Genomic DNA, 15,785 nt, shown 5'->3' with positions numbered 1-15,785 from the left:
CATTCAGTTCAAATTAAGTACTTCATGTCTCTATCAATTGATTTTATTCAGCTGTCATTTCATTACAGTGCTCCCCTTCTTAAATGAAGTGACATATTACTTTGAACAAGTCTGTGACACTTATATTGAATTAAATATTTATTCTACTTGCCCAGAATACACCACACTCTACAGTTCCTGATCCAAAGCAGGCACGTTATCTGCTATCTTTAATTATTTAATAATGATTTAACTTTCCTCCATGATAACACAGAACTAGTCAACTCTGCTCTGTATAAATGGTGGCCTCAGCTACCTAACATCAACTGTCAATCTGATAGAACCAAATGCTTGCCTTTCTCCGCAACACACAAGATGCTGGAAGAACTCAGCAAGACAGAAAGCATCTCTGGAGGGAAATGGACAGTCAACATTTTGGGTCGAGATCCTTCACACCACAACTGGGTCATCATCCCAATCCTGATGAAGTCTCCACCTGAAACATCAACCATCCAATTTCCTCCATGGAGGTTGCCTGAATGACTTCCTCCAGCATTTTGTGTTGCTCCAGACTTCTATGGTCTTAATTGTGTCTCCAGCTTGCCTATCTGAGATTCTGCAATGTCTGAATACACTAAGAATATACATTGTGTACATTGAGATTTTACCACTTTTTTTTTCATTGACAAGCCCAGACATTCCAGTTGCCTTTTACATTTCTGACAACCAACTTGGCTTCACCAACACTTTGCTCAACTTACACTCAGTGACCATTTTAGTAGGTGCACCTGCTTGTTAATACACATACCTAATCAACCAATCATGGGGCAACAACCCAATGCATGCAGACATCATCAAGAGGTTCATTTATTCAAACCAAACATAAGGATGGGGAAGAAATGTGATCTAAGTGACTTTGACCATGGAATGATTATTGGTGCTTGCAAGGTGGTTTGAATATCTCAGTAACTGCTGATCTCCTGGGAGCTTCATGTACATCAGTCTCTCGAGTTTACAGAGAAGGGTGCAAAAAACAATCAAAAAAAATCCAGTGAGCAGCAGATCCGTGGGTGAAAATGCCTTTTTAATGAGAGAGCTCAGAGGAGAATGTCCAGACTGGTTCAAGCTGACAGGAAGGCAACAGCAACTCAAATAACCATGTGTTAACAACAATGGTGTGCAGAAAAGCATCTCTGAATGTACAACATGTTGGACCTTGAGGTAAATGGGCTACAGAATCAGAAGATCACTTATTACTGCAATTTTTGGTACTGCAAATGATGGACTCACTCCATTTATCCTCTTCCGCTTGTCGAATGATTGCATTTCTTACATTAATGGCTAGAAGATCTATTTTGTTGAATTGGAAAGAAATTAATCCTCCTACCGTATTTCATTGGTTTTCTTAAACTATGTTATGTTTAAATTTAGAAAAAATTAGAAGTGTTGTATTTGATACTTCTATTAAATTTGATAAGATATGGAGACCATTTATTCAATATTTTCATATGATGTAATATGACCCTGTTCCAAGCCTATTTGTTTTTCCAATTTTGATTGTATATATGTTGAGAGGATCGGAGTTGACAACACTGATGATTTTCTATTGTTGTGAGATATTATAAACAGCCCTTTTTTTCTATTTTTTCTTTTTCTCCTTTTTCTTTTTTTGTTTTTTTAAATATATATATTATGATATACCTAGGTTTGACTTGTTTATTTGTATATTGTATCATTCATGATTTGGGAATACTCATTTATACTGTAATCATTGCTTACGTATTCTTTCATGTTTAGTTGGAAAGTGTATGTTTGTAATCCCATTATCTATGTATCATTTTATTTTGTTGATATTAATAACAATAATAAAAAGATTGAAAAAGAAAGAAAAGAAGATCACTAACTTGTACTCAGTGGTACAGGGGGTACCTAATAAAATGCCCGCTAAGTTTATGTCCATGTGTCACGCAAACAGGAATTCAGAAAATGACGAACTTCCATTTCCATAGTAAAAAAAAGTTAATCTGAAGGAAGTAGTTGGTAGGTCAAGCAGGATCTGTGGACAGAGAAAGATTTAACATTTCAAGCTGTTGAATTTTCATCTCTCCGTAACTTCTGCTGGATTTGGATTTGCAGAGCATTTCCAGCATTTTCTACTTTTTGTTTCCAATTTTCATCATTTGTAGTTTTCTGCTTTATGAAATTTGACTTCCAGTTTATTTCAATTTTAAATACATCATCTGTTGGTTCTAGTTACCAACTCTAAAAGAGATCCATACACCATAGGACCTTTCCAGTTTTGAGTATTAATTTCTCTTCTGCAAATAATGCAATTTCAATGGTTACTTTGGTGGTATAGAGCCTGGAAATTATTTGTGCTGCTCTGATTCACACCATTGAAATCACTGACACAGTGTAAGCAAAACTAAAAATATTCAAATAATGAACCAAGGGTTATGATATCTTTGTTGTATATACTAACATTTTCTATTGAAACAGAATGCGATCATCCTCAGGCAAACTTTAATCTTAGATTTGTATTTAAGTCACCAGCAACCTGATTTCCAGACATATTGCACTGTATTTGACTTTTGGTAAGGCAGTTGAGGGTTTTCTCTCTTCATTATAACAGAGGGCTTGCTAAGTCAAATACAATAACTGTTTTAAATCAATTATATCAACCTGCCCAATTCATTTCAATGTATATATGAATAGCTGATTACTCATACTCTCACCTGAACTTGCAAGATCACTCCTCTATCGGCCACTAATTATCACTGAATACTTTAAGGGAACCCTTCCATTTTCCTTCCCTTTTTCACATCAGTTTATTACCTTGTGCTATTGCCTTGGAATTAGAATTTTGTAGTGTCAATTCCACCTCAGAGGCCTTGAGCTCAGAGTTTACTTGGATATTTCAGTGTACAGCTGAATAAATTCCCGTCCTTTGAATGTGACATTACCTTGTGCTGATATGAAAGAAACAATGGTACTGTTAGGAATAATTTTTCCAAGTACATTGGCTAATATTTAGGCTTCAGTTAATATTGGGTTTTTTTAAATCCTGATTATTGTTTCAGTTTTGTTTATGCTAACTGGTGCACGTATTGACTGAGACATTTCCTATTTTATATCAGTACTTGAGTGGCACTGTGCTGTGGCCTGAAACATTAACTTTTCTGCTCTTTCCACAGATGCAACATGACCTATTGTGTGTTTCCAGTTTTAACCTTAAGAGTTCATAATCAAAGGTTCAAAAGTTCATTTATTATCAAAATATACAGCTCTGAAATACCTCTTCTCCAGATAGCCATGAAACCAACAAAGAAGAGAAGGCAGCACAATCATCAACCTCCAAATCCATCCTTCCCACACAAAAAAGCAAACAAAAATGGAACAGGCACATTGACCCCCAAATCCCCTTCCCCTACACACAAACAAGTCCAAGAAAGATTGGGGGAAAAAACACAGAATACAAAAAAAAAACCCATAAGACTGGAAAAAGGTCCACAGTCCAAGTCCACATCCAAAACCCGGAATACCTGGATAACATTCTTCCTCTCGGTAGAAGAGTGGTCTCACCGGTGATTAAAGGCAGTCTGCCCCTCCGCGAGGAGCGATCTCATAAGCGATAAAAAGGCAATCTCACCTCTCAGTGCAGAACAACCTCACCAGCGATAAAAAGAGTCTGCCCTCTCCAGCAGCAGAGTAATCTCCCAGTGATAGAAAGGCAGACAGCCGATGTTTCAATTTTCCTCATCATTTTAAATGGTGAGCAAAGGAAGCTTTAATCAGCGAAATGGAGTCAAACATCGGCTTGCAGCCTTCTCTCCACGAGGTTCCTGCACGCTGCCTCTGTCTCTTGGAATCCCCTCGGAGACTGCAGAGCACAGATCCAACCGATCTCCAAACTGCAAATCGCAGGCTCCAACAGTTCCAGTCACATTCAGGATGAAAAGCAAATGTAAAAAACATAAAAGAAGTGAAATGCGTGGTTTCATGATCTACCCAGAAGACAATCAAAAATTGCACACAGATGCCATTTTGATAATTATCTGAAACTGGCTTGGTTTGTTTTAAAATTGTGAAAGATTCTCAATTATTGCAACTTATTCTTGATAAATTCTATCAATTATTTTAACTCAACTGACCATGTGCTATAGTGATGGATAATATTGATGGGGCTGCATGGTAGCATGGTTGTTAGCACAATGCTTTACAATACCAGCGGGCCCAGGTTCAATTCCCACTACTCCCTATGAGGAGTATGTACATTCTCCCTGTGACTCCATGGCTTTTCTTCCACGTACAGGTTGGTGGGTTAATTGGTCATTGTAACTTGTCCCATGATGTCAGTACCTCCAGTTGAACTCAGTCTTTTTGTGTGTTTCCCCCTAGCTGTCATTCTGTGGTTTTGTATTGCCATGTGCTCCTGCTCTACTCTGGCCCCTGTATCACTGAGTACTCTGTCTCTCATCTGCTTCTCATTATTACCTGTATTGCTGCCATCTGTGTGTCATTGTGCTCCACCTATCATCTGCCTCTCTGTTTATTGCTCAGAGTATTTCAGTCCTGTGTTTTCACCTGTTTGTTGCCAGATTGTGCCAATGAATTTCCCTGAGCCTTTCCAGCATTTGTAACTGTATTCTGTTTGTCTGAATATCGACTCTGCCTGTTTCCCAATTCTGGTTTTTCAATTTCTCTGGATGTTTTGATCTCTGCCTGAACTTTGACACTGACTGTGCTTGCATCTTGGGGTTTGCTACTCAAGTAAAATCACTGTGTGCACAGTACTGGGTCTGCAATTGGATCCCTGCTCCAGTGTCCTGACACATGATTAACTCGGGGGATTGCTGGGTGGCATTGCTTAAAGGGCTGGAAGGGCCTATTCTGTGCTTCATCTCAATAAATAATAAACAAAGTAATACCACAGAAATGGTAGTGCTGAAGGAGTGAGTGGGGAGATGGGAAGTGAAGGTGGAAACATTTGCTGAAGGCTGGGAAGTAGGAACAAAGGCTACCATTATATGAGCAAGTAGCACATGTAACCGGGAATAACTTTCTGGCTCGCTTCCACAAAGTGAAAATATAATGTTAAATAAAAGAAATATTCTGAATTTTGGTGATGGTGTAAGTGGAAGTACCAACAAAGAAGTAGTTTTATTAATGTAAACTAACAGGCGTTAGTTTCTGTAGAAAAATCCCCACCCAAAGAAACTGGAATTCCTATAGGGTTAAAATCTCAAAGTGGAGCTGCACTTGAGTTGAATGCTTTTCAACTGTTTCTGTGATCTAAAATTTTCCACATCTGTCCAACAGATCTGTAATAGAGCTTATAGTAATTGGTTCAACAATACTTCATTGGTAATTACTTAGAATATTTTATGGCAATTAATCTTGGGAGTTCACAGATTCATGAAACAACAATAGTACCTTGTGCAGGCTTGACAGCTCTTTATTAAAATCATTTGAAAGTTTCTGCTTTGAATCAATATTAATTTCTGTCCTTTTTATGTCAAGCATCTGTATTCAGGAAAATTACTATAACATATGCATGTATTGAAATGCCCAGAGTAGAAAAATTTGAAAGTCATTTGTTTTATTGATATCTTAAGTAAATTATCAGATTTTATAGTCCAGGCCACGACAGCTGCTTGAAAGAAGGAATGAAAGGCTAAAAATAAACCAAAAAAATATCATTTAGATTTTAAACATTTGAAAGCTGTAGAAGAAAGGAAAGAGCTTTGTGGGAAGCCAAACTTATTAAAGACGGTTTCAGCAGTAGAAATTATTTTGGATGCCAAAGATCATGTAAAGATTAACAATAATAACAGGTAAAGGAGACTCAATATTAAAGGCATTATCAGGTAGAAAATGTTTCTGATCTTTTCTATATAATAAAATAATTCCCCATTGAAGGTCATAAAGGAGATTATTCCGAACCTGCAGGAGAGATACATCACAAAGGTGAGAAAGTAGATGAAAGGGAGGATGAGGCAACTATGGCTTACAAGGGAACCACAAGCTTTTTCCATTACAGTTGGGTGAGATGACAACCAGAGGTCATGGGTTAAAGGTGAGAAGTGTGGGGGGGGGGGGGGGGGGGAGTAGGAGACACAAGAGGAGATTTTGCCACTCCAAAGGATTGTGAGAGTGTAGAATGTGCTGAAGCACAAGTGAGCCCAATTTCAACATTCAGGAGAAGTTTGGATAGGTACATGGATAGTAGGGATATTGAGGGCAATGGTCCCAGTGCAGGTCGATGAGAGTAGGCAGTTTAAATGGTTTCAGCATGGACTAGATGGGCTGGAGGGCCTGTTTCTCTGCTTTACTTCTCTCAAAAAAGGTCAAAAGAAGCATAAAAGCAAAAGAGAGGGCATGTAATATAGCACAAATAGGGGGAAGCTTTTCAAAACCAACAGGGCAACTAATTGGTTGAGTGAACTCGGCCTTTTCTCCTTGGAGTAGCAGAGGATGAGAGGTGACCTGATAGAGGTGTATAAGATGATGAGAGGCATTGATTGTGTGGATATTCAGAGGCTTTTCCCCAGGGCTGAAATGGTTAACATGAGAGGGCACAGTTTTAAGGTGCTTGGAAATAGGTACAGAGGAGATGTCAGGGGTAAGTTTTTTATGCAGAGAGTGGTGAGTGCGTGGAATGGGCTGCCGGCGGTGGTGGTGGAGGCGGATACGATAGGGTCTTTTAAGAGACTCCTGGATAGGTACATGGAGCTTAGAAAAATAGAGGGCCACGGGTAACCCTAGGTAATTTTTCAGGTAAGGACATGTTTGGCACAGTTTTGTGGGCCAAAGGGTCTGTATTGTGCTGTAGGTTTTCTATGTCTCTATTTTATTACCAATGCCTCTAAGCATCTTCATTCTTCCTCTTTCGGAACCCTGGAGTGGAGTCCATCTGGTCCAGGTGACTTATCTACCTTCAGACTTTTCAGCTTCCCAAGCACCTTCTCATTAGGAATTGCAATGTCACTCACTTCTGCTCCATAATACTCTTGTAGATCTGGCATTCCGCTAGGGTCATCCACAGTGAAAACTGACGCAAAATACTCAAGTTCATCTGCCATTTCTTTACCCCCCCCCCCCCCCATCACTACCTCTAGCATAATTTTCCAGTGGTCCAATCTCCACTCATCTCTTTTTTACTCTTCATATAACTGTAAAAGCTCTTTTATATTATTGGCTAGCTTATTTTCATATTTCGCCTTTTCTGTCTTCATGGCTTTTTTATAAACATAGAACCCCTACAGCACAATACAGGCCCTTTATCCCACAATATTGTAGCCCACAATAGCCCTCTATTTTTCTAAGCTCTAAGTACCTATCCAGGAGTCTCTTAAAAGATCCTATCATATCCGCCTCCACCACCGTTGCCAGCAGCCCATTCCACACACTCACCACTCCCCGCATAAAAAAAACTTACCCCTGACATCTCCTCTGTACCTACTTCCAAGCACCTTAAAACTATGCCCTTTCATGTTAGCCATTTCAGTCCTGGCTCTGACTATCCACACGATCAATGCCTCTCATCATCTTGTGCACCTCCATCAGGTCACCTCTCATCCTATGTTGCTCCACGGAAAAAAGGCCAAGTTCATTCAACCTATTCTCATAAGGCATGCTCCCCAATCCAGGCAACATCCTTGTAAATCTCCTCTGCACCCTTTCTGTAGTTTCCACATCCTTCCTGTAGTGAGGTGACCAGAACTGAGCACAGTACTCCAAGTGGGGTCTGACCAGGGTCCTATATAGCTGCAACATTACCTCTCGGCTCCTAAACTCAATCCCACGATTGATGAAGGCCAATACACCATATGCTTTCTTAACCATAAGCTTTGATCTTTCTGATGCTCCACACTGCCATGAGTCTTACCATTAATACTATATTCTGCCATCATATTTCACTTACCAAAATGAACCACCTCATACTTATCTGGGTTGAACTCCATCTGCCACTTCTCAGTCCAGTTTTGCATCCTATCAATGTCCTGCTGTAACCTCTGACAGCCCTCCACACTATCCACAACGCCCCCAACCTTTGTGTCATCAGCAAATTTACTAACCCATCCCTCCACATCCTCATCCAGGTCATTTATAAAAATCACGAAGAGCAGAGGTCCCAGAACAGATCCCTGAGGCACATCACTGGTGACCGGCCTCCATGCTGAATATGACCCGTCTACAACCACTCTTTGCCTTCTGTTGGCAAGTCAGTTCTGGATCCACAAAGCAAAGAACCACTAGATCCTGGAATGGCTCTGGAGCACTGGAAAATTGCAAATGTTACTCCACTCTTTAAAAAGGGAGGGAGGCAAAAGGAAAGAAATTATGGGCCAGTTAACCTGACTTCAGTGCTTGGAGTCTATTATTAAGAATATGGTTTCAGGGTACTTGGAGCCACATGACAAAATAAGCCAAAGTCAACATGGTTTCCTAAAGGAGAAATCTTGCCTGACAAATCTGTTGAAATTCCATGAGGAAATAACAGGATAGACAAGGAAGAGTCAGTAGATGTTGCTTATTTGGATTTTCAAAAAGCCTTTGACAAGGTGCCACACATGAGGCTGCTTAACAAGAACCCATGGTATTACAGGAGTGATACTCGCATGGATAGAAGATTGCCTGACTGACAGGAGGCTAGGAGTGAGAATAAATAAAGGTGGCTGGTTCTGGTTGGCTGCTGGTGACTAGTGGTGTGCCGTAGGGGTTGCTGTTGAGACCAGTTCTTTTCACGTTATATGTCAATGATTTGGATGAAGGAATTGATGCTTTTGTGGTCATGCAATCTGGTAGAAACAATAAAGGCATTGACCATTTTCTACATGGGAAGAAAAGTCAAAAGTCAGAGGTCAAAGGGACTTGGGAGTCCTTGTGCAGGACTCCCTAAAAATCAACCTGCTGTCAGAGTCAGCGATAAGGAAGGCAAATGCAATATTAACATTAATTTTGAGAGGACTAGATTAGAAAAGCGAGGATGTAATGTTGAGGTTTTATAAGGCATTGGTCAGACCACATGTGGAGTATTGAGAGCAGTTTTGGGCCCCTTATCTAAGAAAAAAATGTGCTGTCATTGGAGAGGGTCTACAAGAGGTTCACAAGAACGATCCTGGGAATGAAAGGGTTAACAGGGGTTACAAGGAGCTTTTGATGCCTTTTGTGCCTGTACTCACTGGAATTTAGAAGAATGAAGGGGGAATCTCATTAAAACCTATCAAATATTGAAAAGCCTAGGTGGATGTGGAGAGGATCTTTCCTTTCGTGGGTGAGTCGCAGACCAGAGGGCAGAGCCTCAGAATAGAGGGACATCCATTTAGAACAGAGATGGGGAAGTATTTCTTTAACTCAATGGTGGTGAATTTATGGAATTTATTGCCACAGACAGCTGTGCAGTCAAAATCATTGGGTGTATTTAAGATGGAGGTTGAAAGGTTCTTGGTTAATCATGAGATCAAAGGTTACAGGGTAAAGGCTGGAGAATGAGGTTGAGAAGGATAATGAATCAGCGGAGTAGGCTCGATGGGTTAAGTGGCCTCATTCTGCTCCTATGTGTTATGGAATTATGGTCTAAAGTTCAAAGTAAATTGATTACCATATACAACCCTGAGATTTATTTTCATGTGGGCATACACAGTAAATCCAAGAAACACAATAGAATCAATGAAGGACCACACCCAACAGGACGGACAAACAACCAATGTGCAAAACACAACAAACTGTGCAAATGCAAAAGAGGAAAATGAGAAAATGAAATGAGGAGTCCTTAAAAGTGAGTCCATATGTTGTGGAAACAGTTCAGTGATGGGGTGTGAGAAGGTTTAAGAGACAGGTGGTTGAGGGGTAATAACTGTTCCTGATCCTGGTGGTGTAGTTCCTGAGGCTCTTGTACCTTCTTCCTGATATCAGCAGCGAGAAGAGAGCGTGGCCTGGGTGGTGGGGGTCCTTGATGATGGATGCTGCTTTCCTGTGACAGTGTTCCATGTAGATTTGCTCAATGGTGGGGGAGGCTTTTACCTGTGCTGGACTGGGCTGTATCCAGCACTTTTTGTAGCAATTTCTGTTGAAGGCCATTGATGTTTCCGTATCAGCCAATGATACCATCAGTTAATATCCTCTCCACCACACGTCTATAGAAATTTGTCGAAGTTTTAGACGTCACGCCGAACCTTTGCAAACTTCTTAGGCAGTAAGGTGTTGTCATGTTTTCTTCATTACTGGACGTACCTGCTGGGCCCAGGACAGGTCCTCTGAAATATCAGCAAATGATGATTAAGATGAGATGATGTTGGTATCACTGTGTGAGCTGTGAAACCAGCAAGAATTGAAGAAATTAATCAAAGATGAATAATCAGAAATAGAGCTGATGGTGGTTGGATAATAACTGGAGTAGATGACATATGTTAAAAAGGAACTGAATTGTAGTGAGAAAAGAGGAAATTAGATTGCATAAGTGAGCTTTTGTGAACAGCAACTTTATTTAAAAGAATATATTGTTGGTTCTTACTGAGCATTTGAGATGTACAATCGTTTGTAAGTAAAAGTAACTGATAAACCAAATGAAAGTTTTGCAGATTTAAATTTAAAATGAATCAGCTTACTACAATTGCTCTAGTTATTCTATGGTTACCATAGATTTTGGAAAGTACCTAAGCAATGAATAATTTTAAATTAAACCCCTTTTAACTGGGTGTCTCTGGAAATGCACTCGTTAGCCCCTCGCTAACAGCCACCAGACTCCACGGTGAGAACCCCAGCTTTCTCAGGCTCCATATGTCCAGCGTGTATAAACTTCGGTCCTGTGATGCCGCGCCCTCCCAGACCTGGTTTGTGTGAATGCTGCGTGATTTATAGCCCCCTGCAATCACCCGTCGACAAGAAATAGCAGTTGGTCCACCACATACTATTATAAAGATAGTATATTTATGAACATTAACTTCACCAAAGGGTTATTAAAGAGATGAAAGAGAAAAAAACCAAAAAGGACCCATTATAATTACAAAATCAAATATGCACACAAGTTAGATTGTAACTCACATGCTGGACCCTCTGCATGAAAGCACACACCACCTTCCCAATGACACTCGAAATCCACATCGAAAAACGGGTTCTCCCACAGGAGTACTGGTCCTTCCTCCTTGAAGCCATTCATCTGCACAGAGCACGTTGTCTAAAAGGGACCGCATCCTCAGCCATCTTCCCTCCCGTCTTCTCCCAGCTCCCGCCAAAAAGACCTCGACCCACACCAGTGTCTCTCACAAAACCGCTTTGCCCGGCATTCTCTAGAACCATCTCCCAATTCCACCATCCTGATTGGCTGACCCCACATTCCCAAGTTGAACAACAAAGCCTCTTATCTCAGCTCAAACCCAAACAGGCAGAACAGACGGCTCTTACAGAACTGCTACAATGAAATACCTACAGCATAGCAGTAAAAATCTGAAATGGTGTTACATAAACTTAACCATAGTTCCAATAATATTAGAATTTGGAATTGTAAAAATAACAGGGCAGTAATCCAACACACAAAACTAATCCCTATTCCTACAAAATGGATAAACACTAATTCCCATAAAAGGATACATGAGTCAGGAATTAAGATAACGGGGATCTGTTTTTGTTGTGCTCTCTGGAAAGATTTGCCATCGAGTTTGATTGATCATTGACATGGAACTTGCCATATCTTGTTTTTCCTGATTCAGTGAAGACCTTTACCAAGTAATTGCTGGATGCTGGAACCAGAACATTAATATTGTCTTCAGTTGAAAATTTGGTGGTCAAATTCTAGAGATATAACTGACTCAAGTGGGAGGATAACGTAGTGAAAGCAGGCAAGGACTGGGTGCCAAGTGAAATCTAAATTTCCAAACTGAAGTGAAATTTCAATCTGGCAAGGGAATTTCTTCTGGCTAACTTTTACTATACATATAACTTTAAAAATTGCTTCTGATTCCATTTCTTTGTACTAATAAAATGAACCTATCCTTTCAGGTTTAAGATTCTCATTGTTTCCACTATAGTTCCTGGATCTCTCCGTTAGTAACTAATGTTCTGAAGAAAATCAAATGCATTTGAACAGCTGGTGCTTTTGCTCCAGTACATGAATCTGGGCATTTGACAACTATTATGCAAAATTCTAGCAATTATGATTACACTTCATTGTAATAGGATGAGGTTTCAGGGTATGTGGAGGCACATGATAAAATGGGCTGTAGTCGGCATGGTTTCTTTAAGGGAAAATCTTGCCTGACTAATCTGTTGGAATTTTTTGAGGAAATAACAAGCAGGATAGATGCAGGGTGTTGTTTACTTGGATTTTCTGAAGGCCTTTGACAAAGTGCAGCATATGAGGCTGCTTAGCAAGATTACAGTCCATGATATAACAGAAAAGACACTAGCATGGACAAAGTGGAGGCAAAGAGTGGGAATAAAGGGAACCTTTTCTGATTGGCTGCCAGTGTGGTTCTGCTGGGGTCAGTGTTGGTTCCACTACATTTTATGGTGTGTGCCAATAATTTGGATGATGGAATTGATGGCTTTTAGCTATTTGATTAGTCAGGGCATGAAAGGTTATGGGGAGAAGGCAGGAGACTGGGGGTGAGAGGGAATTGGATCAGCTATGATCAAATGACAGAGCAAACCTGACAGGCTGAATGGCTTAATTCTGCTCCTATGCCTTCTGGTCTTATATAATGCCAAGAAAATAATTATTCTTCAAATGGTCCTCTGTTCCTTGGGAATCACTCTGTTGATTTCTAAAGCTGAAATTGTTCCCTCTCTCAGATATTATGGTGTTCACAGAAGAGATCCCAGGAAGAAAGCAGGGGGTTTAGCAGCATCCGTGGAGGCAAAAGATGTAAAGTGATGTTTCAGGTCAAGACCCTGCATCAGGATGGAGAGAGAAGGCTTACCTGTACACGAAAGGACAAAGGAGGGTGGCAGAGAGATTGATAGGGGTAGGGGATGAAACCAAGTGGAGGATGGGACAGGAGAGATGAGCACAGGGAGAAGGAAACTAGGTGAGTGTGTGTGGAAAGAGAGCACCAGGGGCGAGGGTAAACCTGAAATTGGAAAATTTGAAGTTCCTATCACTGGGTTGTAAACTACTCATGCAGAGTACGAGGTGTTGTTCTCCCAGTTTGAGTTTGACCTCCCCATAGCACCCTGTGAATTCTCCTTCTGACTCCCACACCAACGTCTGTCCTTTGCCTTCTTCCACTGTATGGATTTACTCGCCAGGTTGCAGAAACAAGGCTCCAGGACAACATCGATCTTCAAGGCCATGCCACTCAGGGACTTGTGCTAATACTTGTGTGACTGTAACTGCCGGCATAACTATACATGTTGTGTGTGAGTGTATGCACTGTGTTTTGCACCTTAGCCCCCTGAGGAACACTGTTTCATTTAGCTCTGTACACGTGTATGGCTGATTGACAATTAAACTGGAATTGCTGGGAAAGTAACATGGGTCTGGTACGGAGAAAGGGCAGGAGGCGTCAGCACACCCCTTAGTGTTCACATCAACTTTCTTTTGTCAAATACAGGTGCCCCTCTTGCTTTTATTAAAAGTCTTCACCTTCCTGCAGATCTCTGTCCCAAAAGTTACAGTTAAATTTCATTTTTATTTATTCAAAGTAAAACTCAGCAAACAATATGTAACTATTCAAACATGTTCCAGCATTTTGATGTGGTTTGGTTACTAACAAGGTTACCATTGTATATTTCTATTAAATAGCAAAATATTGAAGCAGGAAAAAGATAAACCAGGAACTTACAATATCTACATTTCACAACGTCACCTGCAGCAGAGACCAAGTTCTTATTCACAGTAACACAGATACACACAGTAAAGTGAAGTTGCTCCTCTATTCATATGTTTATGATTTAAAGCAAATGTTGGCTGGAGATCTTTCTTCACTTTCACCTGCTACAATTTATTTCATTGTAAATTAAATCTCTCAACAAAAGCACTCTTGCAGAGGTTAACAAATAAAGACCCTGTGAGGAATTTAGGAAGAATGCAACTGGGGCTTGTTGAGGGCACACATGTAAATTGCCTCATACTTAACACTTTCATTATCTGATACCTTCATCCCCGGGGGGCTTTCTGCATATGCAAATGACTATCACAGAAGCATTGCGAGGATATAAAAAAGGTCAATTGAAATGCAGATCAGGGCACATGAACCAAGCAGCTTCCCCCACTGGGAATTTCCAAGAGAAATTTAACAACAAATTGCTAAAAGAAAAAGAAAGGTATCACCTTCATTCATTCAGCTGTGTTCTGGGCTCCCTTCCCAGGAAGTCCCTCACTGGATGGAACTCGCACACCCATGTGATTTTTTTTGTGTTGTGCGATAATCACATGATTGTGGATTTGCACTTCAAGAAAAAGCTAACATGTACGGGAAGCACAACATCTTGCCATTTTAAACCAAAGTTATCTAACAACATGAAATAAGTCTGTTCCTCAAAGTCCTCTGAATTGCAGAAAGCGTTGATGATAGTTAACTGAGACCTTTTGGCAATGATTACTACATCATTGTCTCATTCATCTAATTTCTGAAAGATCTTCCAGTCTGATTTCATGCTTCCTTGCAGGATCTGATTGGCTTTTTTCCAGGCAACTCAAGTACCTACTTCTGAATTCACTACGAAGAACAAGTCACAGTTGCTGATGGTATTCACAGCTTTGTTCCTCTTCGATTAATACTCGACAAATACTGAGTCAACTGTGTGGACTTGATTTTTCATCCATCTTTCAAGTGAAGCCTCAAAATCTCAATCTGATTAACTGAAGTAGGCATCCTTGCACCCTGCACATGCTTCCTCTGTTCACTGCACGTGTGGAATGTATTAACACAAATTCAGTCAGATAGTGGTTGAGAATCCCAGCTCTTGTCCTGTTGGCTTTTTAATTTCTCTCCATCTTCATTATGATATGAAGTCTCTGCTAAAGAAGTAAAAGACAATCAGTAGATTGAAGCAATATTGTTAGAGACACTGATAAGGAGCCTGTACAGGAGGTATTAAGCATACCAGAAGCAGAGATCATTGGTTGCATCATTTGCATTTTGAAGAGGCTTCCTTGTCTTGCACCCACCTGTCCCCAAGGAAATTCTCTCCTGAATTACTTTGGAATTACAATGAAATTTAAATTGTTCACTAAAATGGTGCATCCATTTGAAATACGTATACCATCTTGTCAGTCCTGTAGTGCTTGCAAAATAAAAGCCATGCATTGCACAAACTGTATGATGAGCCAAGAAATATATTCTGCAGGTGTTCTCTAAGGCTAAGCTCTGCACTATAACTAATTTTAGTCCTTTACGTTTCTTCTTTTCATTTTAAGAGGAAAATTATTAGAAATTCAGCAATTAGTAACAGTACTAACTACATATTTTTTAAAAAGTTATTAATATGATACATCATGTACAATGGGTACTCTGCTGTGTATTTTAATGCAGGACATGCCAAAACTTTGTTCAGCAACATTTAAAATATCTAAATAAGATCCTTAAGCTCATCATGTGATCTTTTCGTCATTTTGGTCTGCCCCGATTTAGCGCATAATAAGCTTGCTCAACACTCAAAAAAACCTGTCAGTAATCCAGTTTGAACAGTTAATTCATTACAAGCATGTTAGTTACAAGTCTGTCGTGCAGGCTGATTGTTCACTGAGTTATTTCATTCATATTCTAATTTCAAATATAAGCCTTCATGATTAAGGTGAGATTTTATGGCACCACATTTGTCTCCCATCTTCAGTCGTGGGTGGCCTGGTATGAATAGCTTCA

General features: G+C 40.1%; 1 protein-coding gene across 1 annotated transcript in view; it reads right to left on the bottom strand.

The window, feature by feature from the left end:
- Window positions 1-13,590: 13,590 nt before the first annotated feature.
- The window catches only part of chrd (chordin), a 39,010-nt gene continuing 36,815 nt past the window's right edge, over window positions 13,591-15,785 (bottom strand). Inside the window, exon 23 of the mRNA XM_073039020.1 lies at window positions 13,591-14,938. Within this exon, the coding sequence (XP_072895121.1) occupies window positions 14,856-14,938 (83 nt within the window). The 3' untranslated portion in view covers window positions 13,591-14,855. The remainder of the gene's footprint in view (window positions 14,939-15,785) is intronic.

Source organism: Hemitrygon akajei, chromosome 3 (genome assembly GCF_048418815.1).
Source record: "Hemitrygon akajei chromosome 3, sHemAka1.3, whole genome shotgun sequence".
Lineage (NCBI taxonomy): Eukaryota > Metazoa > Chordata > Chondrichthyes > Myliobatiformes > Dasyatidae > Hemitrygon > Hemitrygon akajei.
Note: the sequence above shows the minus strand (reverse complement) of the source record. Positions and strands in the feature narration are given on the sequence as shown.